Raw genomic sequence first — 22172 nt, 5'->3', positions numbered from 1 at the left:
TCACCCAAAGCCACGCCCACCCCTCCTAACCCCGCCCACCCCTCACAGCCTCGCTAAACCCCGCCCACCAGCAGCTAAGCCCCGCCCCCACTCAATGTACCAATCAAAACGCCCCGCCCACCCCGCTAGGCCACGCCCTTCCCTCAAAGCCCCGCCCACACCCCCCTCCACCCATTCAAACCCCGCCCTTAGCCACGCCCCCTCCCGTTAAGCCACGCCCCCTCCTGTTAAAGCCACGCCCCCCGTTAAGCCACGCCCCCCACCGGTGCCCGGTGGCTGCAGCAGCGCTGCCGGGGCGGGGGGTGGGGGGGGGGCTCCCGGTGCGGCGGGGCGGGGCCGTGGCTGTGCCCCGGTGGCGGAAACGGGCACGGAAGAAGCACCCCGGGGCTGGGGGCAAGCAGCCTTTACTAGCCCGCCGCGGGCTGGCGGGTGGTCAGGGAGGCACCGGGAGGGGGGGGTCCTGGACCCAACCCCCCCACACCCGGTACAGGAGCAACCGGGAGCCCAGCACCGGGCACCGGGCACCGGGCACGGAGGAGGTGACGATGGCGGCGGCGCCTTAGGGCTGCGCCTTGCCGTCCTTGCTGCGCCAGATGACGACGGTGACGAGGAAGGGGATGAGGCAGATGGGGGCGAAGACCATGGCCAGCAGCACGTCCTCGGGGGGGTCGAACACCTGGTTGCCCACCGAGCAGTTGTGGAAGTAGCGGTGGTGGCTCTGGAAGATGAAGCGCTCGGCCAGCGCATTGGGGTAGCCGTGGTTGAGGTGTTCGGCCGAGCCCTCCAAGCACTCCTGCAGCAAGCTGTAGGGCCTGCGGGACGCAACCGGGGTGGGTTGGGGGGCGCTGGGTGGGTTTTTTTTGGGGGGGGGGGCTCGGGGTCGCCCCTGGACACATTTTGTCCCTTGTCCCTACCTGCTGATGACCTTCCAGTCGCAGAGCTGTGGCACCGTCACGTTCCTCATCAGTTCGACGAAGAACTCCCAGCACCTCTCCGCCATGGCGCCGTACACCTCCTCTGCACGGGGACGGGCGCTGAGCGCCGGCACCGCACCGGGGACCGTGCCCGGGATGGCACCGTGGATTTGGGGACGGGCGGAGGGGAAGGGGACGGATTTGGGGACGGGGGTGCTGCCGGTGCTCACCCACCTGTGGAGTTCTCCTTGGCCATCGGGGGGCTCGTCCTCGCCTCCTGGCCGAAGCCGTCCGCCTTGCCGGCCGTGTGGCACAGCCCCCGCCCCAGCAGCGCTGCGGAGGGGACGGAGGGGACGCGGTCAGCGGGGTGGGCACGGGGTGGGACGGGAAGGGACGGGACAGGAACCACAGGAGCGGTGTTAGGGAGCGAGGAGGTGACGGGGGGGGGATGCCACCGGGCTGGCTGCGGGTGGCGGTGGAGGGGACGGGGGCTACCAGCCGGTGGCACGCGGTGGCCCCAGCGGGGCCGAGCTTTGTCCCGTCAGCAGCCCGGGCAGGGCTGAGGCAGGAAGGAAGAGGAAGCGCTGAGCGCAGCAGAACCCCCCCCGTGCTCCATCGTGCCACCGGCGTGGGGCGCGTCCCCCTGGCACCCCGCCAGCCCCGCTGCAGCCCTCGGGAAGTCGCCGCCGCCATCCTGTCCCCTGGGCAGCGAGGCCGCGGTGCGTGGCGAATCGCCCCCCGTGGCTTTTTTGGGGGGCCGGGGGCTGGCTGGAGGGGACCTCTGGGGCTGGCACGGTGGCTACAGCAAGGGTGGCCCACCCTGTCCCCAGGGGAAGCCCACCCTGCCCCCAAGGGTGGCCCACCCTGTCCCCATCCCGCTGTCCCTCCTTGCCGGGACCCCCCCAGCCGCTCTCCCGCTGCTCACAGGAGCACCCCACGAAGGAGTCGCATGCACGAGGGTCCCTTCACGCCTCTCTCCCCCCTCTGTCACAGCCGGGACCCCTCCATCCTCCCCCCTCCAAGGGGTTGTACCCGGGGAGGGGGCGCCCCCCAGCACCCAAAGGCAGCACCCCGATATGAGGCAGGCGACGGCCACCGCAGCGCCGCGTCCTGCTCACTGCAGGATTTTGGGGCTGAAACGGCCCCAGATGAAGGACGGCGGCCACGTGTGGGGCCGGCACGAAGCACGGAGCCCCCCCCACGGCCACAGCCACCCCTCCGTGCACTTACCCCAGAGCAGGAGGAGCCCCCGGGAGAGGCGGCCGCAGCCCGTGGGCGCGCACGGTGCCATCCTGCCACAGCCTGCGGGGGCTAACGAGCGGGACAAGTATTTCAATGGAAATAACAGGAAGCGACTCCTTTCCTCTGACAGGGGCAGTTGGACTACAGGAGACGTGTGAAAAATGAGATTGCTCAGCGCTGCTTTCAAGCACAGCTCCCGGCGGGACCACCCCCCCCCCCAAAAAAAAACCCTTCTACCACCACCGCCACCACCGCCACCAGACCCCGGTGGGCATCGCCCCGCGCTCACCACCCCGGGCGGCCCGGCCGAGGAGAGGTTTCTGCTCCCTTCGCAGCCCCGTCCGGTGTGAGGAGGCCGCGATTTTGTTTACTTGTGTATTTCTCTTTAATCCTGTCTGGGCTGGGTTGTGAAATCCCTCGTCTCCTGCGTGGAGGGCAGGCAGCCCGGCAGCGGGGGGGAGTGGACCGGGGAAAGAGAAATTTCAAAGCCTCAGCCCCGGGATGGGCGCCGCCGCTCGGCTTTGGGGTGTGTGTGTGGGGGGGGGAGGTTTGGGATTGTGGTTTGTGGTCCCAAAACCGGGCTCGCAGCCCCTCTGTGGGGCACCTGCCCCACACGCCATGATGGGCCCCATGTGGGAACCAAAGGGCCGGCGGCGGTGCCACGACGTGCACGAGGCCCGAGTGGGCAGGGAGGTGGTGAAATTACAGAGGGACGAGGCTGGCGATGCCGGCCCTCAACCCCAACCCCACCGCGGGGCTCTGCCAAAAGCCCTGCTCCCACCCTGGGGGCTTTTCCCCACAGCCCCCAGCCCTGAGGAGCCGGCTGAGGCCGCGCCAACTCGTTTCACCGCTGCCCTGCGGCCGGGCTCCGACCCAAAATCTTCCCCTTTTTTTAAAAAAAAACCAAAAAACCCTCCCTCGGGAGCGCAGATCGCAGCTCAACGCATGTTGGGGACCCCCCCTGCCGTGGCCAGCTCCTATCCCCCCGCTGCTTCGCGCCCTCCCTCGCCAACCAACGCTGCTGGCGGCCGAGCCCGAGCGGCCCAGGGGGGGGCTGCGCGGCCGCCGCTGGCCCCGGGACGCATCTGGAAGCCATAAAACTGCCGGGGTCGCAGCCCCCGCTCCCGCTCCTTTTGTTGTCGGAGCCGCTGGAGCCTCCCGGCCTGAGCGGGTGCCAGGGAGACACCCAGTGAGCTCAGCACGGCCCCTCCCTGGGCGCCCCGAGGGGACGGGCAGGGACGGGATGGGGGCAGGCGGCCAGCACCCCGCCGTCACGGCCCCCGCCCCGTGGCCTGGCACCGAGGTGCTGCCCCCCGCTGGGACCCACCCTGGGGTGCTGGGGAAGGGGCTCAGGACATGGGGAGGGGAGGCTGCATGTGGGGAAGGGGCTCAGGACATGGGAAAAGGGCTCAGGACATGGGGAGGGGGCTCAGGCCATGGGGAGGGGGCTCAGCCTTTGGAGAAGGGGTTCAGCCTGTGGGGAAGGGGCTCAGCACGTGGGGAAGGGGCTTGGGACATGGGGAGGGGGCTTGGCACGTGGGGAGAGGGGCTCAGGCCATGGGGAGGGGGCTCAGGACATGGGAAAAGGGCTCAACCTTTGGGGAAGGGGCTCGGCCCATGGGGAGGGGGGGTCAGCACATGGGGAAGGGGCTCAGGACATGGGAAAAGGGCTCAACCTGTGGGGAAGGGGCTCAGACTGTGGGGAGGGGGCTCAGGCCACAGGGAAGGGGCTCAGGATATGGGAAGAGGGCTCAGACCATGGGGAAGGGGGATCAGCACGTGGGGAGGGGGGGGTCAGCACATGGAGAAGGGACTCAGAACATGGGAAATGGGCTCAGCCTGTGGGGAAGGGGTTTGGCACGTGGGGAGGGGGCTCAGAACATGGGGAAGGGGCTCAGCACATGGGGAAGGGGCTCATCCCAGCAAGGCCACAATCCCAGAACCCTTCTCCCCATCTCCCCCCCCCACCCAGGGCAGGCGGCAGGCGGTCAGACCCCCAGTACCAACCTCACTCCACAGCACAGGACCCCCGGACCCCCGGACCCCCACCCCGCTCACCCTTCTCCCCCTCCGTTGAACCCCCGGGGTTTGCTCTCAGCCCAGTTCAGGCACTGGGACACCGGGGGCTGTGCCACCCCCCGCCGGGCTCCGAGCCCCTCTCCGGGCTCTGCTGAGGGTGAGGGCGGCTGCGAGGGGCACGAGGCAGCCCAGCCCCACAGCCACAGCGGCAGCCAGCCCGGGGGGCGGCCCCCCCGGCCCGGGGGGCTCCGTCCTGCTGCAGTTGCTGAAATATTCGGCGTGGACCTGCAGGAAAAAGGCGTCGAGAGCGGTGCTGGGCCAGGGGCAGGCAAAGAGCCGGGCCAGGAGCTCGGTGCAGGCGGAGAGCTCGCTGTAGGCGCTGCGGAGAATTGGGGAAAAAGATGGGGTGAGGGTAGCCAGGGGGGGCAGGACCCCATGTGTATGGGGGGCAGACCCCCCCCCCATGGGGGCTGCTCGGAGCCGTCTCAGCACCCACCTCCCGATCTGCTCCCAGCGGCAGCGGCTGCCCTCGGGGGTGGCCATGAGGGTGGCGTGGAAGGGGGCCCAGCAGTATAGGGCCACCCAGTCCTGGTAGGGGTCCTGGCAGCGGGACGGCCCCCCCGGCACCTCCGGGGATCCTAAATTGTGGGGTCGGTTACCCACGGGGCACCAAGCGGCCCCTGTGGTGCTCACAGCCCTACTCACCGTCCTCATCCAGGTCCGGGTAGTCAGCTGGAGGGACAGACGGAGCTTTTGGCACGGGGGGGGGGACCCACGGGTCCGTGCCCAGGGCCCCCCCATTCCCCTGTGTCAGCCCTGCCTGCGGCCACGGCATCACAGCCTCACAGCCTTACCTTCATCCTTGGGGGCTCCATACAGGGGGTCCCCGTGCCCTGCAGCCAGGAGAAATGGGATGTAAGGCTGCACGGCTGGGGGCAGACAGAGCTTTTTGGGGGGGGGTCCCGGCACAGCGAGCCCCCTCCTCCTGCCCCAACAAGCAGGGGGGCTCCTGGCTCGAGCCAAACCCGCAGCATCCCCCACGGGGAGATGCCAGAAGGGGCCGGGGAGATGCCCCCCAGCACGGCCTGACCAGGATGGGGGGCAGAAAGGGGGCAAGGTCCCCATGGGGAGGCCCCCAGCCCCTTCCCTGCCCCCCCCCCCCCCGCAGCCCCTTACCCTGCTGGAGCACGGGAAGGAGCAGGCAGCAGAGGAGCCGTGCCCGGAGCATCCTCCTACCCACCGGGATGGGGCCGGGGTTGCCACCGGGGCTATATCCCAGTCCCGGGGCCCGTCCCAGTCCTTCCCACCCAGTCCCTATGGGTGGGAGGGTCGGGGGGGTTTGGGGGGGGGGGGCAGCGAGGTCCCTGCGTTGGGCTGAGTCAGCAGCTCCAAAGGCAGCGGATGCAGGGGGCGGGAGGGATCGGGGCTGCGGGTGGGATGCGGGCACCCACCGCCCCCCGGGGACCCGCTGCGGGGAGGGGGGTGACGGGGTGACATTAATGGTGGCGGTAAATAAGGGAAGGGTGAGTCAGGAGGACAGAGCCAGGCTGTTTGTGGGGACACCCCATGATAGGACAGGGGGCAGCGGAGATGAAACTTTTTTAGGGGGAGGGTGGCAGGGCCCTGGGACAGGCCGCTTGGGGGGTTATGGGGTCTGTGGAGACACCCAAAGCCCCCCTGTGGGACCTGACCCAGGCAGGCTGAGCTCTGAGGGTCCCTTCTCACCCCTCACCCTGTGGGGTCGTGCGACCCATTGGGCTGTGGGGCAGATGGGGACTTGTGGGGGCAGTTTGGGGGGGCTGTGGGGCACAGCGAGGCCCCTGTGGGGCAGTTTGGGCCTAATGGGGGCTGACGGGGGAAGGACGAGCAGCCCCGAGCACCCCCGAGTCCCCACCGCCCGGGGCCGTCCCCACGCAGCCGCTTCCTGCCCAGCGCCGCCGCCGCCCTTCCGAGCGCGTCCTGCCTGGGGCGAGGCGCACAGGATGCGTCCCAGTGGCCTCCCAGTGGCCTCCCAGTGGCCTCCCAGTGCTCCCAGTTTCCAAGCTCTCGGACCCCCAGAGGCCCCCGCTGCACCGGGTCCGACACCGGCAGCCGCTCCCGGTGCCCGCTGTGAGGGGGAACGGCCCCGGGACCCCCTGGGACCCCCCAGGATCCCCTCACGACACCCCCCCAGGACCCCCTGGGACCCCCCGGGACCCCCCCGGGACCCCCCCTGGACCTCTCCCGGGACCCCCCTGGGACACCCCGGGACCCCCCGGGATCCCCTCAGGACCCCCCGGGACCCCCCCTGGACCTCTCCCGGGACCCCCCTGGGACACCCCGGGACACCCTGGGATCCCCTCGGGACCCCCCCCCCCGGGACCTCCCAGGACCCCTGGGACTCCTGGGACCCCTCCGGGGCTGCTTGGCATGAGCCACACAAGGGGCGTGGCTTAACTTGAGGGGCGTGGCTTAACCAGAGAGGCGGGGCTTAATTCAGGGGCGGTGCTTAACTCAGGGGGTGTGGCTTAACCCGAGGGGCGGGGCTTTGAGCGGAGGGGGCGTGGCTTGAGCCGCACGCCCCGCCTGGCTGCAGGCCAAGGGGCGGGGCCACCACCAGGGAGGGCGGGGCCTCTACTCGAAGGGGGCGTGGCCTGTAGGTGAAGGGGCGTGGCCTCCGCGCACAAGGCGGGGTCTCGGGGCGAGGGGGGCGTGGCCTGAAGAGAAGAGGGCGGGGCCTCCACGCAGAGGGGCGGGGCTTCTGCGGGGGGGAGGGGGCGGGGCTTCGTCTCGGCGCATGCGCGGTGCGCAGGGGAGCGCGGCCTCCCCCGGCGCGATGGCCGAGGAGTGAGTGCGGGGCGGGGCGGGGCCTGGGGTCCCGCGGGGGGCGGGGGGCGGGGGGGGCGGCGGGAGGGGAGGGGCCGCCAGGGGCCGCCAGGGGCGGGGGAGCCCCCCCGGGTTGGGGGGGGGTTGGAGGGGGAAGGGGGGAGCTCGGGGCTGCTGGGGGGGGGTGGGGGGGGCACCGGGGGGGGGTAGAGAGGGGAAGCCGGGGGGCTGCTGGGGGGGGGAGGGGGGAAATTGGGGGGGTTGGGGGGCAGGGTGGGGCCCCCATGGGGCAGATCGGGGATTGGGGGGCAGTTTGGGGGGGCTGTGGGGCAGATCAGGGTCTCTGTGGGGCAGATTGGGGCTTGGGGGGTAGTTTGGGGGGGCTTTGGGGCAGATCGGGGGTTGTGGGGGGAATCTGGGGGGGCTGTGGGGCAGAGAGGGGTCCCTGTGGGGCAGATCAAAGCTTGTGGGGGCAGTTTGGGGGGGCTTTGGGGCAGATCGGGGCTTGGGGGGCAGTTGGGGGGGGCTGTGGGGCAGATCGGAGCCCCTGTGGGGCAGATCAAGTCTAGGGGGGGCAGTTTGGGGGGCCTATGGGGCAGAGTGGGGCCCCCACGGGGCAGATTGGGGCTTGGGGGGCGGTTTGGGGGGGCTGTGGGGCAGATCGGGGCCTCTGTGGGGCAGATCAAGTCTTGGGGGGGCAATTTGTGGGGACTTTGGGGCAGATTGGGGGTTGTGGGGGGAATTTGGGGGGGCTGTGGGGCAGATCGGGGCCTCTGTGGGGCAGATGGAGGCTTGTGGGGGCAGCTCGGGGGGGTTGTGGGGTAGGTTGTGGCCTGTAGGGCAGAGCAGAGCCCCCGTGGGGCACTTCTAGGGCAGATCAGGGCTTATGGGGGTAACTGGGGGGGGCTGTGGGGCAGAATGGGGCCCCCATGGGGCAGCTTGGGGCTTATGGGGTCATCTTGGGGGGGCCACAGGCATGCCGAGGGGCCTGTGGGGCAGTGTGAGACCCCTGTGGGGGCAGATCAGGGCTTGTGGGGGCAGCTGGGGGCCCTGCGGGGTAACTTGGGGCCTGTGGGGCAGGCCAAACCCCTGTAGGGCAGTGCCCGTGTGGGGCAGGAGGCTCGGGCTGACCCCTCCACCCCCCCCCAACCAGGCTCCCCCGAAAACCCTGCGGGCTCCGTGGGCAAACCCCATTTTTGTAGGGTTTTGCTGCCGTCAGGGGCCTGTTTGCTGCTGCCAGCCCCTGGGCACGAGGCCTGGGGGGGCTGCAGGGAGGGCAGAGCACGTCCGTGCCCCACAGGGGGTGTTTGCAGCTGGGGAGGGGGCTGCAGCATCCCTTCCCCGGGGGGCTCGAAGGCTGCCCCTCATCCCTCGAAACCTGCTGGTTCCTGCTGGATACAGCGGTGCCTTTCTGAAGGGAAGGGCTGAAAAACAAACAGAAATCCTCCCCGGCCTCCTGGCAAGGCCAGAAAGGCTCTGGCTGGACGTGAGGAGGCTCCTGGCGTTGTCGTTTTGTTCTGCCGGTGCCCTGGGCAGAAGGAGAAAGGGGAACGGCGCGGACACGGTGCCCGTGGAGGACTCGGAGGGGTTCACGCAGGGCAGAGGCAGCTGAATCCCTGTCAGCACACGCAGTTCTCTGCTGCTGCTGCCATCCAAGAGCTCTCCGAGCTTTTCGGTGCAATTTGTGCTCTTAATTGTTCCGTAAAAAGGGCTCGTGCAGATTTATGTGATTATTTTTTTCCTCGTTAAAGCCTGTGATGCATTTAAAATCCACGTGTTTTTTTTTTTCTTCTTTTTTTTTCCTAACACCACTTGTTCGTAACGCTAAGCTCTCTGTTATTCGATATTTACTCTTCCTGCGTTTTTTGTAGAAAAATGGAAATCGCCACTCCTCCGACGTCGAAGTGTATCATATACTGGAAAAGGAAAGTCAAGTCCGAATACATGCGGCTTCGGCAGCTCAAGAGGTTTCAGGCGAACATGGGAGCCAAGGTAAAGCTGGAACGAGAGGTGCCAGCTCTAGCTGGGAGGATTTCTGCCCGAGCCTTCGCTCTGGCTTGCGGCGTTTGAGCAGTTTGCAGCTGAGAGCTTCACAGGGAGAGCTGCAAAATTGCATTTCGGTTGTAGCCATGGTAAGCATGAAGAGAGTTCAGCTCCCTTCGTGCTCAGTGGTTGAGGCAGAGCAGGGTGGGCAGGGAGAGGACTCCTTTCCACTGACCCTGCAAAGTCTCTCCTTGCTTTAACCCCCTTGGTGCTAAGGCTCCGTGGGTTTCTGCCTCTGCTTTTCTCCGTGGCAGGTAAGATTTTAGAACAGGTTGGATCCGATCAAGAATTATTAAAAGCTGCTGGCTTTTGCTACATGTTCAGCACAGCTTTGTAGCGATGCTGAGGTTAATTAGGATTCCTTCTAACGAGTGTCATCAGTCTGAAGTGCTCTGCCTCGGCTTCACGTTTTGATCCGTGAAACAAAATCTCAGGGGGGATTTTGATGTTCTCAACCTCGACGTGATTTTTAAGTTTCCAGTGCTTCTTTCCCTCGTTTCAGGCTCTTTTTGTGGCCAACTTTGCAAAGGTTCACGAAAAGACTCAAATCCTGAACGAAGACTGGAAGAAGCTTCGAGTTCAGCCAGTGCAGTTGATGAAGCCGGTCAGCGGGCACCCCTTCCTAAAACAGGTAGGGAGAGCAAAAAAAAGGCACAGCAGCAACAAAGGTGAATCAGAACCAGGGCTTTGCAGGGAACTGTGAGGATAATTTATAGATAGTTTGGTATCTGGAAAATGGGGGGGAAAAGCTTTTACTATGGAGGAGCCACAATGAGTGACCGCAGCACTTTGCTGTTTGTCCTGAAGTGCAGTTTCCTCCTGTGGCTGCCTCCCAGGGGCTGTTTCCTCACTGCCTTTCTCTTTGTTTCTCTCCCAGTGCACCGTGGAGAGCATTTTTCCAGGATTTCCAAGCCAGACGCTGTACATGAGGACGCTGAACACCGTGGCTCTGGTGCCCATCATGTACTCCTGGTCCCCTCTTCAGCAGAACTTCATGGTAGGTGCGAAGGCTCTGAGGAACAGGGTCTGTGTGAGATCAGTGCAGATCTTTGTGAGATTGGTTGTGCAGTGATTAAACCATCTTCAGCCAGCTTGTTTCAAGCGATGTCTGCTCAGGAGATGAGGGGGAGCATCGCTTTATTTGCTTGTTGTGGTGAACCCCACATCCAAGCTGTTTTACCCAGCCAGTCTCTCTTCCACACCTGGCTCCTTCATGGGGCCACCATTATTGCCTTATTTCACAGGATTCTAGGAGCAAATGCTTTCTTTTTTTCGCCTGGGCAGGGTTATTACCTTCTCTTTTTCTCCTTTAACTTCCCTTTTAAATGAAGACTCGCATTTTTTAGGCAGCTCCTTTCCCCTGTGACTGGGTTACTCTGCTGATCTGCTTGTAGGGACGCTATCGAGGATCCCAGTAGCGTGGAGGACAATTTAAATACTGTTTTGTCCTGGCTTAGTTAAGATTATTTACAAAGCAGGCTGCGGCTAGCCTGCCCCTTTTCCCAGTGTGTGTGTGTGTGTGTATTCCTACAAGCAAGGAGCTCCCTGGGACCAGGTGTAGCAGGCTGGCACTGGGAGATGTGACACGAAAAGGGCCCCTCGCCGGTGCCATGGCAATGAGAGCCAAATGTCCTTGCTCTGTGCAGCTGATGTGAGAATGCTCCTCGGCTCCAGCTGTATCCCTCCTGGGATGCGTTGCCATTTTGCCTTTCACTGCTCTCGTCCCACTCCACCTTAATGACCGTGACCCCTCTGACATTTTCGCGTGTTTATTATTCTTGGCAGCGTGTGCGTTTCTGAGTTTCCATAACCCCTGGATACACCGCTTTTATTTTTTTATTTTTTAAATCAGATTGCACTTTTTGGCATCAGGGTTAGGCTGCTGGTACGGAATAACAAGGAAATGTCAGTGATGAGACAGCCAAAACTTCTGCTGGGGAGGCTGAACCTTTGCTTTACTGCGTGGGCTGTGTGGAACGGACGGCAGCAGCCCTAGAGGCACAGCCTGGGTGGGAATCAGCAGGTGCTGGGTTACCGAACCTCATCTGATCTCTGTACAGGTGGAGGATGAAACTGTTCTGTGCAATATCCCGTACATGGGAGATGAGGTGAAGGAAGAGGATGAAACCTTCATTGAAGAGCTCATTAATAACTACGATGGGAAGGTTCACGGAGAGGAAGGTAACGCGGGAGTGCTCAGCGCTGTCCTTTCACTGCCCTCGTGCAAATTCGCTATCAAAGCAGTTAAGAAGTCAAAAGGTGGCAGCAGTAACCAGCTTTTCTCTGAGAGCTCTTAGAGGAGGAAAGCAGGAATGTGCCTGTGGTGCTGGTTTGCAAGGACACGCTCCTGCCTTTTGGTACCCTGCTCCGTTCTAGGCCCAGGATGCTCTGGAGCCAGAGCTCTTGTTCAGGGGCATCCACAGGCAGTTCTGGGAAGCCAAAAAATGTGCTAGATGTTAGGAGGAGCTCAGCAACATCGTTTCACTTTTACCTCAGCCAAGACCACCACTCTTATGACTCTGTAGCATTAAAATCCCATTTATCCTTCCAAAATTGCCAGGAAGGTTCTCACTGATAATAACACCCTGTGGCTGGCTGGTGATTTACCACAGCCTGGCTGACACCACCGTGTTTCAGAAATGATTTCAGGGTCGGTCCTCATCAGCGACGCTGTGTTCCTGGAGCTGGTGAACGCCCTCAATCAGTACTCGGACGAGGAAGAGGAAGGACACAACGATTCTGAGGCTAAGCAGGAGGATGGGAAAGAGGAGCTGCCAGTCACGAGGAAGAGGAAACGAACTGCAGCGGAAGGTGGGTTTGGCTGCAGAAAATGGGGCTGTGATGGTCGTGTCTCCATCCTACCTTGCCTTAGGAGCTGCCCAGTGCTCTCCTGCCCTCACTCTCGTGGTTATTCGTGTGTCACTTAGGGGCAGTAGCCAGCTTGGCAAGTTCTGGTGAGGTGGATGAAAGGAGAAGGGAAGCCAGTTATTCTCACTGTCCCCTGCGGACAGGATAAGCAGTCATCAGCTTTAAGTGTAGCAAGGAGGAATTCAGCTGAGTCATCTGGAAAGCCGTGTAATGGGACGATGAGCAAAGCAGGGGGGTATTACCTGGGGAGGATGTGAGATCTCTGCTCCTGGAGGCTTCAAAGCGCCGGCCTGGCAAGCATCTGTCAGTAGGTTTGTAGGGAGATCTCATTGTGCTGTAGGACAGGGAGGTGAAGCTTCTCAAATCCCTTCCAGCCTCCTTTTCCACCTCTTAGTGTTCATCTGCCTTCTCCTGTGCCACCTGGGGGTTTTGCTGCGTCGAAGCAGCTCTGGTTCACGGGATTTTCACATGTCCTGCGTGCCCTTCAGAATGCTGACGGGGAGTTTCACCTTTGATTTGTAGCGATAGGAGCAGCACAAACACCAGCACCTTTTGCAGACGTAGGAAAGTGTTGTCTGTAAACCTTGTCTTGGTAAGAAAAAAGCAATATTCCACACGAAATCATTAGTCCTTCCATCAACACATGATGCTAATTGGAAGGTGGCGGAGTGCAATGCATCTGGAAACGATTTAGCCTGGTTGCAAGACAGAATTGTCTGGGTGGTTACGGTTCTGTCTCTTAAAACGCCGTCCAGAACACCTCCTGGAATCGCCCTCTCTGGAAAAAGGGGAGGCACGGTCACGTCCAGCATAACCGAGCAACTCTCTTCTTTTTCCTTAGGTAACAAGAAGTGTTCAAAGAAGCGGTTTCCAAACGACATGATTTTCACTGCCATTTCTTCCATGTTCCCCGAGTACGGCTTTCCAGATGACATGAAAGAGAGGTAGAAGTTGTGTGTGTTGCTTATTCCCTTTGTTAGTGACGGCTAAAATTTGTGTTTTAGACAACAGCCCTGTGCTCTGAGCAGAAAGCAGAGCTCGCTTGGCTGCGGGCGCTGTGAGCAGAACATTTTTTGAGTATTAGCAACTTTTGGTTTAGCCTCAAGGTATCCGAGCCAGAGTCATGAGACCTCAGTCACACAAAGCCTTGTAAAACGTCCCGAATTAGGCAAAAAACGCACACGGGTGGCTGTCTCTGTTTGCTCCATAGGTACCGAGAGCTCACGGAGGTGTCGGACCCGAATGTGCTGCCCCCGCAGTGCACCCCCAACATTGACGGGCCCTGCGCGAAGTCAGTGCAGCGCGAGCAGTCCCTGCACTCCTTCCACACGCTCTTCTGCCGGCGCTGCTTCAAATACGACTGCTTTCTGCACCGTAAGTGCTCCTTTTTTTCCTTTCCTCAGCGCTTTGTGCTCCTGCGTGCCTCGCTCGGCAGTCGCCAGAGGGTGACGCCTCCCTGGCGTTGGCAGCGGAGCTTTTAGAGGCTGTCAGGTGCCCCCGAGCCTTTTGGAAAGGCAGCTCCACCAATTCCCACGAGTGGACGGAAAGCAACCCGCCTGGCAACCCTGCTCTGGCTCCCCACTGTTGGTTGTGCTGTGCTGGGCCTCCTGGCACTTTGGTTCCAGAAGCAGTGCTGTGACTGGGCTTCACTCTCACTTCGCAGAAGCTCAGCAGGGAAAGGCCAGGCTGGCACGCTTCCAAAGTCTGGACATGCCCCCGTGTTTTGTTGCCTCGCTGGAACTTACAGCTCCGTCTTAGTCATGTTCCTGCGGTTTGTTCTGCCAAAGCCTTTTTGGATAGGGGTTGGCTGTTGGACCTGCTGCTTCCCAGGTCTGAGAGCTTCCCTGGAAAGTCACAGGACTCTCTCCAGTGAATTATTTATTTAAGGATCTATTATTAAGATCATGCAGTCGTAGTGTTTCAGTCTGAAAGCAGACATTTTTCCTACGGCCTCTCCTTCCCAAGTGTTTCCCCTCTGATGCTAAGTTCCCATCATCGCTAGGAGTCGGGCTGGCCGAGACGTCCCCACCTTGTGCCCTGCTCTTGGGAGATCTGCTCCTGGTCACTGCCTTCACTCCCCTCGTGCTGTCCCTGTCCTTTGCTCTGTGGTGGGTGACCCTTGTTGGAGAACGCTGGTAGTAAAGCTCACTGTTATTTTTTCAGCTTTTCACGCTACTCCCAATGTGTACAAACGAAAGAACAGAGAGACGAAAATCGAGCCGGACCCTTGCGGAGCAGACTGTTTCCTCTGGCTGGTACGTTTGTGCTGCAGCTTCTGAAACCGCCGTAGGAAGTGGCCTGGCCAGCCCTGCTTTTCAGTACTTTGTGGGTCTTTTTTTCCACAACTTTGGTGATTTTTCAGAATTACCTAATTCTGAAATCTCACCTGATTATCTCACCTGATTATCTCGTTGTCACTGAATGTGGGGAAGCATGGATCCAGAGATGAGCCTTACTGGAAGCGTCTTCGTGTCACCTTCAGATTATCTGAGATATCAGCATCTGAGGGGAGCTGCAGGGCTGAGGATGAACAGAGGCCGGGAGGACATAGAACAGAGGCCGGGAGGGTGTCATTGCCAGGGCAAGAGACAGGGAAGCAGGCTGGAGGAGCGGGGTGAGGGATCCTGCCCGTACCGGGCGGTGATGCTGCAGGACACGAAGCAGCAGGGTGCAGTGCAGGCAGCTGGCAGGGCCGTGGCACTTCCTGGAGGTGACCCTATTCCGTGTGACAGGTCTCCTGCCTTCTCGTGGTGGCAGGAGAGCTTCTCCCAAGGCCTCTCTGCGCGTCCTGGCTGCGTGCCACCCACCCTGTGCTCTGCTCTGCTTGCAGGAAGGAGCCAAGGAGTTCGCTGCGCTGCACAACCCGCGCTCCAAGTGCTCGGGGAGGCGCCGCCGGAGGCACCATGTGGTCAGTGCGTCCTGCTCAAACACCCCGGCCCTCGCTGAGACAAGGGAGGGAGACAGCGACCGAGACACGGGCAACGAGTGGGCCTCTAGTTCCTCGGGTACGGAGGCAGGGGGAGGTGGCACGGTGCCCTGGAGGGGTGTGACAGGCTGGCTCAGGCCCCCTCGGAGCACCGCTGCCCGAGGAAGCTGTGACAGCAGGCGTTGTGTTCTTGCTCATCCCTGCCCCTAACTTCTGCCTTCCTTGCCAGAGGCAAACTCCCGCTGCCAGACCCCCACCAAGCAGAAGCTGAGCCCGGCCTCGTCCCAGCTGTTTGCGGTGGAGACGCAGCAGGAGCCGGTGGAGTGGACAGGAGCCGAGGAGTCTCTCTTCCGTGTCTTCCACGGGACCTACTTCAACAACTTCTGCTCCATTGCCAGGCTGCTGGGGACGAAGACGTGCAAGCAGGTACGGCCCGACCTTCTGGTCTGGGCAGGCAGGCACACAGCGCCTGGCCCCGGGGCAGGAGGGAGCCCTTTGCTGCTGCTTGCTGCTTTTTTTTTTTTCTTCTTCCCTGCTGCAAACCGCCCGGAGGAGCGTGTTGCATCAACGCTTTGGGAAGCTGGGCGGTGTTATTTAGCAGCACGGCTGCTGGTCACAGAACAAGCCCCGCACACGTGCAGTGCTGTGAGGTTTCTTCAGCGTGCCTTAGCCCAGCCTGGTGGGACAGGGGGTGGTTTTGTGTCCCTGGCCAGAAAAGCAAGGACACCCACAGCTTGGTGAAACTGGGGGCAGAGCTGCCTGCTTACTGGGACCCCCACCGTGCGTGTGTGTGTTTGTACTCTCTCCATTTGTGCTTTAGATAAAGGTGACTTGGACATACTGAACTTTATTCTTCTTTTTGCTTCTGTTTTTTTTTGGTAGGTCTTTCAGTTTGCAGTTAAAGAATCGCTTATAACAAAGCTGCCAACAAACGAATTAATGAATCCATCCCAGAAGAAGAAAAGGAAGCACAGGCAAGTGTTGGACAAGCTTGTTTTGTTCTTAAAAACGCAACCAGATCCACTGCTTTTCGTGCCAGAGCATTCCTGGTAATCCCCATCTGGCTCCCATCTGCGCACACTTCTCGCTGTCACACAGGGCTGATTGTGCTGCCGGCTGGGAGCTGGCCCCTGGCCCTTCTCTGGTGCTGTCCTCCTGCTCGGGGAGCTCTGCGGGGTCCTGCGCCCACGGGCTCAGCCCCGGATCGGGGGGCTGCACGGTGCCGCACTGCTGCAAGGAGGCCAGCACTGTCCTGACAGCAGCCTCAGCCCGAGCTCCCTGCCTCCTAACCTACTTTCTGTGTGCTGATCCGGCGTATCCAGCGTGATTCTGGCTCTCAGGCTTGCCTTAAATAACTCCTGTAGCTGCGCCGTTCTCATCTTTCTGCGCCGCGCGGCCGCCGGGTGGTTTATTAACGCACGCTGCTGCCAGGCAGCCCTGCTGGAATCGCCTGGCCCCAGCTGGCTGGCGGCTCCCCCCACCCCTGACACTTCTCTGCTTCCCTCCCAGGCTGTGGGCTGCGCACTGCAGGAAGATCCAGCTGAAGAAAGGTAAACGTCTGCGGCTGCGCTCGGCTGTGGTTTTGCGTGGCCGTTCTCCCCCGGGGGCTTGCACAGGACACCGCGTCCTGCTGCGTGTCCTGGGGTGCAGGGGGAGCAGCTCCCCACCGAAGGGGCCAGTTTTGGTGCCGCTGTGGGTGTGCCACCCCCATCCCTGCCGTGCCAGCGCTCTCTCCCAGGCGGTGGGAGAGGCAGGGTCCTGCTCCAGCCGGATTTGGGCTGAGGTTTGGCGTGCAGTCCCCGTGCAAAACGGGCTGCGGAGGTGTAAAGCAGACGTGTGTCATGTGTGTTTGTAATTACAGCTGTGCTCTGAGCGCTGCTGGGCTTCCTGCCCTCTGCAGGCAGACGGGGAACGTGCACGTGCTCTGCTCCGGAGCCCCCGGGCGTGCAGCTTCTAACCCTGCCTTTTCTCCTCTTGCTCCAGATAACTCGCCTACCCAGGTGTACAACTACCAGCCCTGTGACCACCCCGAACATCCCTGTGACAGCTCCTGCCCTTGCATCATGACCCAGAACTTCTGTGAGAAGTTCTGCCAGTGCAACCCTGACTGTAAGGAAAAAGCTGGGGCTACCAGACCTGAACGCAGCCAGAAATTCTCACCCAGACAGGGGGAGGGCGCAGCCCTGGGGCTTGCTGAAGGCCTCTTTTATCCCTGCCTTCATTTCTCTGTCCGTCTGCAGCAGGTGGATTAGCAGGCTGATAAATCTGAGGGGAAAATCTGTTCCATGCTGCCCCGTGTCCCCCAGCAGCAAGCGATACAGGCTCTCATTAGAGATTGCTCGTCTGCATCGAGCACCAAGCCCTGGGTGTTGCTGCCAGTCCCATGGAAGGAGATCTGTTCATATTATCAGAGCTGATCTCAATTTGCACGTAATCAGCCCCGAGAGGCAGATCAGCATCTCCAGCCGCAGAGGCAGGAGGGACCCCACGCGTGGGTCTGTGCTCTGCGAGGTGTGAGTGGCCCCCAGGCTCTTGCTCTGCTTTCTGGCTTTCAGCCGTGGGTGCCCAGGCTGAAAAATGTCCCTTTGTCACGTTACATCCTTTGGTGAGGAGCTCCCATCTCTCCTTCCCGGAGCAGAGGGGCTGCAAAGCTCGTTATTAGCACGAAGGCACCTTCCTCGTGTTAGCTGGGTGGCGTGCAGGCAGCCTGCCCCTTGCTCACAGCCAATTTGAGTTTTGTCTCTGCACAGAGCCCAAACAGCCTGCCAGGGCGAGACCCGGCTCAGCAGGAGCTTCTGTATTTTGTTCCTTGTCTTTGAGAAACCCACCTTGTGTTCCTGCAGGTCAGAATCGCTTCCCAGGCTGCCGCTGCAAAACCCAGTGCAACACCAAGCAGTGCCCGTGCTACCTGGCCGTGCGGGAGTGCGACCCCGACCTCTGCCTGACCTGCGGGGCTTCGGAGCACTGGGACTGCAAGGTGGTCTCCTGCAAGAACTGCAGCATCCAGCGAGGTCTCAAAAAGGTATTTGCGGTGTCGCCGTGGCTCTGGGCTGCTGGCAAAAGGGCTGCCTCGGGGCAGGGTTGATAAACGGATCGCTGCGGTGTGGGAAAGGGGGGGTGTGAGCCACCCGCAGCTGTCTGAGCGAGGAAAAAATCAAACAGAAGCTGCTCTGCCCCAGGCTCCTACAGCACTTACTCTGGAGTATGGATTATGGGTGTGAAAAATGGGAGATGGGGGGGATACGAGGAAGGGTGAGAACAAGGGAGTGTGAAAAATGGCTCCAAAGAAAGGTCAGGTCTTGAATTTTGTTGGTCAGGACGAGGGACTGCGTATAAAAAAGAGAGAGAAATTCAGAGCACGGCGTGGTTGCTCCTGGGCACTGCCCTGAGCCCAGCACAGACACCTGGGGCACGATCCCTGCGCTGCTTCAGAGCTGGGGGGGGTTGCTCTGCCCACCCAAACTTTTTTCTTCTCGCCTTGGCTCTAGCACTTGTTGCTGGCACCTTCGGATGTCGCTGGCTGGGGGACTTTCATCAAGGAGTCCGTGCAGAAGAACGAATTCATCTCGGAGTACTGCGGGGAGGTCAGTGCTGCTATAAATGGCTGTCTTCAAAATAGGATCATAATCAAAGTTTATAATTTATTAAAAGAGTAGAGATGTTAAAAGAATTGTGATATATGTTCATCTGATTGGTGTCAGTATGGACCATAGATCACAGTGCTGCCCCGTGCTCGGGTGGGTGTGCGTCGTGGTTGTTGCTCTGTGGTTATCTCAGGGGCCTTCCCCAGCTCAGCTACGGCCACGGGCTCCCTCTGACCCAGCTTTGAGTTAGAAACTCGTGCCATTTTGGGACCCAGCTCTAAGCCCCACACCAAGGAGGGATGTCTGGTGTGTGTGTGTGCTGCTCCCCAGGAGCCCAGCTCCTCCTCTGCTCCTCCTGAGCCCTGGCGAACCCCCACCCGCTGGTGTGGAAGGGCAGGAGGCACCTCCAGGAGATCCAGGAGCGTTGTTCCTTGCAGCCATCCTTACCGTGCCCTCAGGCACTGAGGCTCTCTCAAGGCGTTCTCCTTCTCCAGCTTATTTCACAGGATGAGGCTGACCGGCGAGGCAAGGTCTACGACAAGTACATGTCGAGTTTCCTCTTCAACCTCAACAATGGTAACTCATGTGGGGTTTCAAGGGGTGGCAGGGGCTGGTGGGTGGGCAGCCTCGAGCCCCTCCGTCCTGTGGGCAGCGGTCTGGTCTTCGCAGGACGCTGCAGAGTTCTCTTCTTTTGCCTTTCGACAGATTTTGTCGTCGACGCCACTCGCAAGGGAAACAAAATCCGCTTTGCCAACCACTCTGTGAACCCCAATTGCTATGCCAAAGGTGAGCTGTCCCCAGCTGGGCAGGTCAAGGCTGGGGAAGGGTCTCTGGGAGAGACCCAGAGGGGTCGCTGCAGGTTGGAGCCCCCCAGGGGAGCCGCATGTCCCCGACGTTGTCCCTCTGCTTGCAGTTGTGATGGTGAATGGAGACCACCGGATAGGAATCTTTGCCAAGAGAGCCATCCAGGCGGGAGAGGAGCTCTTCTTCGATTACCGGTAACGTGGGGAGCAGCTGGCTGGGGACCCCGGGCAGGGCTTAACCCTGCTTTCCGTGCACGTTTTCAGGGAGTTCAGAGGTCGTTCCGGCAGCTGTGGCTTTCCCTGTCTTGTAGGTACAGCCAGGCAGACGCCTTGAAGTACGTCGGCATAGAGAGGGAGACGGATATCATCTAGGCTGTGTGCCGGGGGGGTCCCCGCGCTCCTTGCTGCTGCACCTTGTAAGCGATGCCATGTTTGCTTCACGCTGACATGACTGCTGCCCGTGTTCCCCTTGCTGTGTGTGTCACAAGTGCTACTTGCTGCTCAGACACCCGGAGAGAGACTTGGGGCAGGAGCGTGAGCAGCTGCTGCCCGGGTATCGGCTCTGCCCAGCCCCGGCACCTTCCCTGCTGGCTGTGTCCTGGGCTGGAGGGAGCCCGTGGACCGAGGTGGCTGGGGCTTGAAGAAAAGCCGTGGTGCAGAAGGTTTCCAGTCGCCAGCTTTCAGCCTCTTCCCATTTTCTGCTGACTGCTGAAAGCAAGCGAGGGGCTGCCTGCACCGAGACCCTTGGGGGCAGCTCCAGCTCCCCAGGGACAAGCTCAGGTCCCTGGTGCTGCCTCTCGCTGCCCTTCTTGTCCTGCCAACCAGGACAACGACAGCATCGGAGCTGTGGCCACATGCCTGCACGTCCCCAAGCCTCACAGCTGCTGTCCCTGGGGCTTTTTTCCCTCTGCCCCAGCTGGCTGGAGGACGGGGACCACCAGCACGTGGCTCGTGTGGCACGATCCCCCGGGACAGGGCGAGCAGCACTATGCAAAAAGTCACTTTGGGTAGGGATGCTACTGAGCTGGTTGGAGACGATGTTACGGGGGTGCTGCTGCAAGCACAAGGGGAATCCACGGAAAGAAAGCACTGGGGGGTGGGAGGGAGCCCTCCCAGCCCGCAGCTGGCTGGGTCTGCTGGGGCTGGGACAGGTTTGGGGCTGTGGGGGGAGCCCCCCACTGCTCGGCTGGGGCTGCAGCCAGCCTGGGAGCTGGGGCTTTGGCCGTGCTCCAGGCAGGTGCTTCCTGACCACGCAGTACCAAAGCTGATTCCCCCACCCTGCTCTGCCAGGACAGTCCTTTTCGGAGAGGCATGGGCCCTTGGAGATGCACCGGGTGCTTTAGGAGCCTTTTTCATTGCACAGAATTGCTTGGATGTTGTTTTGGTGAGGTTTGAGCAGGGCGCAGCAGACCGCTGCGTGCGGTGACAGAGGGGAAGACTCCCCAGAAAGCTCTGCGGAGGTTTCTGATGCTTTTTGTCCTGGCCTTGGCCTTGGGGATAAAGGGAAAACGTTCCCTGGCAAGGTGAGGTTTGGCCTTAGCACCCCATGCAAGAAGAAAAAAAGAAAAAAGCACTTTAAACTAAGCATTCCCAGCCAGGCAGCTGAGCCCTGTGCGCTGCCCAGGGTGCTCTCAGGTTGGGGGGGGGACCACGGATGTCCCAGACCACCATGGTCCTTCGGCAGCACCTTGGTGGGGCCGTTTGTCTGGGTGGGTGGAGGGAGGGATGGATGGATGCGGGGAGGGGGGGATGGATGGATGGATGGATGGATGGATGGATGGATGGATGGATGGATGGGTGGATGGATGGATGGGTGGATGGGTGGATGGATGGGTGGATGCCTCTTCCCTGAGCAGGGAACTGAAGGTTGGGGCTGTCCCCAGGAGCCACGTGTGCTGCCAGCTGGCCTGGTGCGGGGTGCTGGGAGCTGCTGGACTCCTGCACCAGCCTGGAGCGGTGCTGCAGGACGGTGTTTGTCCAGGGCTGGAGCCACAGCCCTGCTCCTTTGGGACCCCCAGGGCTCCCACGCAGGGCAGGGCACGGCCCCCATCGCATCCCCAAACGCAGAGAGCGCCCTGGGTGTGCACGGGGAGCTGAGCCCCTCCTGGCCCGGGTCTGCCCCCGTCCTGCCCGCTGCCCATCCCGCCTGGCGATTTGGGTCCGTCTGGAGCAGCGCTTGTACCCCGGCCCCTCTCCCTCTTCCCCCATCCCCGCTCCCGCTGCCTCCGTCCCCCCGGCTTGCCCCGGCCCCCGCTGTCCGCTCGGTGTCCTGCCGTATCTGCACTATGCCAGGCTTGTGTCTGTGGTTCGTTGACGGTGAATTATAATGCACTTTAAAAAAATGAACGTGGCTTGGAGCCTTTGTCACAATAAAGTGGTCGCCAACACCCCGCTGCGGCTCGCTGCGCTCTGTTCCCCGGCGCTGCCCTGCAGCCGAGCGGGATGAGCCCCCCCCATGGTGGGACCCAACCAGGTTTTTCGGGTCCCTGTGGCCCCGGTGGGTGGTGGATGTCCCGTGGGGTCACCCCAGTGCCCGTCCCCGGTGCTGGGGAGGAGCGGAGCCACTCGCCCTCCGCACCCAAGGGGAGGCCGGGGGAGCGCGTCCAACGCCGTCGTTCTGCCTTTATTTGAGGCTCTCCGCATCTCGTCCAACAAAACGGATTTTTTTTGTTGTTTTTTTTTTTAAATAAAGTGCCCAGCGGAGCCAGGCCTTTGGGTAGATAAATGCATTTCTGTAACATCGTCTGAACCACGATACAGCGCGCGAACGGGAGCTTTCCCCGGGCTGGCGGTAAGGGCAAGAGACGAGCACCCCGGGCGGGGAAGTAGCGAACTACGGACCACTTACCACGACACTTCCACCGTGTAACACCCGACGTAACGTTCCGTTTTGCGTTTTTTTTTGTGTTTTTTTTTTTTTTGTTTTGTTTTTATACAAACCGAGAGAATTAAAAAAAAACACCGGAGT

The 22172-nt window shown here is 61.3% G+C and overlaps 2 protein-coding genes across 7 annotated transcripts; one reads left to right on the top strand and one right to left on the bottom strand.

Moving 5' to 3' along the window:
* Positions 1–388: 388 nt before the first annotated feature.
* RAMP2 (receptor activity modifying protein 2) lies at positions 389–2592 on the bottom strand. Of its 4 annotated transcripts, none has more exons than XM_068660831.1 (5): positions 2446–2592; positions 2145–2297; positions 1149–1247; positions 915–1017; positions 389–812 (listed from the first exon to the last, which is right to left on the bottom strand). In XM_068660831.1, exons 2-5 carry the CDS (start codon positions 2203–2205, stop codon positions 560–562), a joined length of 516 nt encoding a protein of 171 aa, XP_068516932.1. In that variant the 5' UTR covers positions 2206–2297; positions 2446–2592; the 3' UTR covers positions 389–559. The 4 variants fall into 4 exon arrangements, with proteins under 4 accessions (XP_068516932.1, XP_068516933.1, XP_068516929.1 ...); XM_068660832.1 differs by having other exon boundaries at positions 2449–2570; XM_068660828.1 differs by having other exon boundaries at positions 2145–2224; positions 2446–2561.
* Positions 2593–6912: 4320 nt separating this feature from the next.
* Positions 6913–22170, top strand: EZH1 (enhancer of zeste 1 polycomb repressive complex 2 subunit). Of its 3 annotated transcripts, XM_068660910.1 has the most exons (21): positions 6913–7001; positions 8852–8972; positions 9526–9654; positions 9901–10020; positions 11084–11204; positions 11661–11834; positions 12733–12835; positions 13102–13265; positions 14055–14146; positions 14722–14896; positions 15047–15243; positions 15700–15791; positions 16327–16367; positions 16801–16926; positions 17661–17839; positions 18306–18401; positions 18896–18977; positions 19107–19187; positions 19315–19399; positions 19516–19620; positions 21897–22170. In XM_068660910.1, the coding sequence occupies exons 1-20, from the start codon at positions 6952–6954 to the stop codon at positions 19574–19576; spliced, it is 2289 nt and encodes a 762-aa protein (XP_068517011.1). In that variant the 5' UTR covers positions 6913–6951; the 3' UTR covers positions 19577–19620; positions 21897–22170. The 3 variants fall into 3 exon arrangements, with proteins under 3 accessions (XP_068517011.1, XP_068517010.1, XP_068517012.1); XM_068660909.1 differs by lacking the exon at positions 21897–22170 and having other exon boundaries at positions 19516–21594; XM_068660911.1 differs by lacking the exons at positions 6913–7001; positions 21897–22170 and adding an exon at positions 7798–8655 and having other exon boundaries at positions 19516–21594.
* The last annotated feature ends 2 nt before the right edge of the window (positions 22171–22172 follow it).

Source organism: Anas acuta, chromosome 25, assembly GCF_963932015.1.
Source record: "Anas acuta chromosome 25, bAnaAcu1.1, whole genome shotgun sequence".
Lineage (NCBI taxonomy): Eukaryota > Metazoa > Chordata > Aves > Anseriformes > Anatidae > Anas > Anas acuta.
This window is presented reverse-complemented; position numbering and strand designations above follow the sequence as displayed.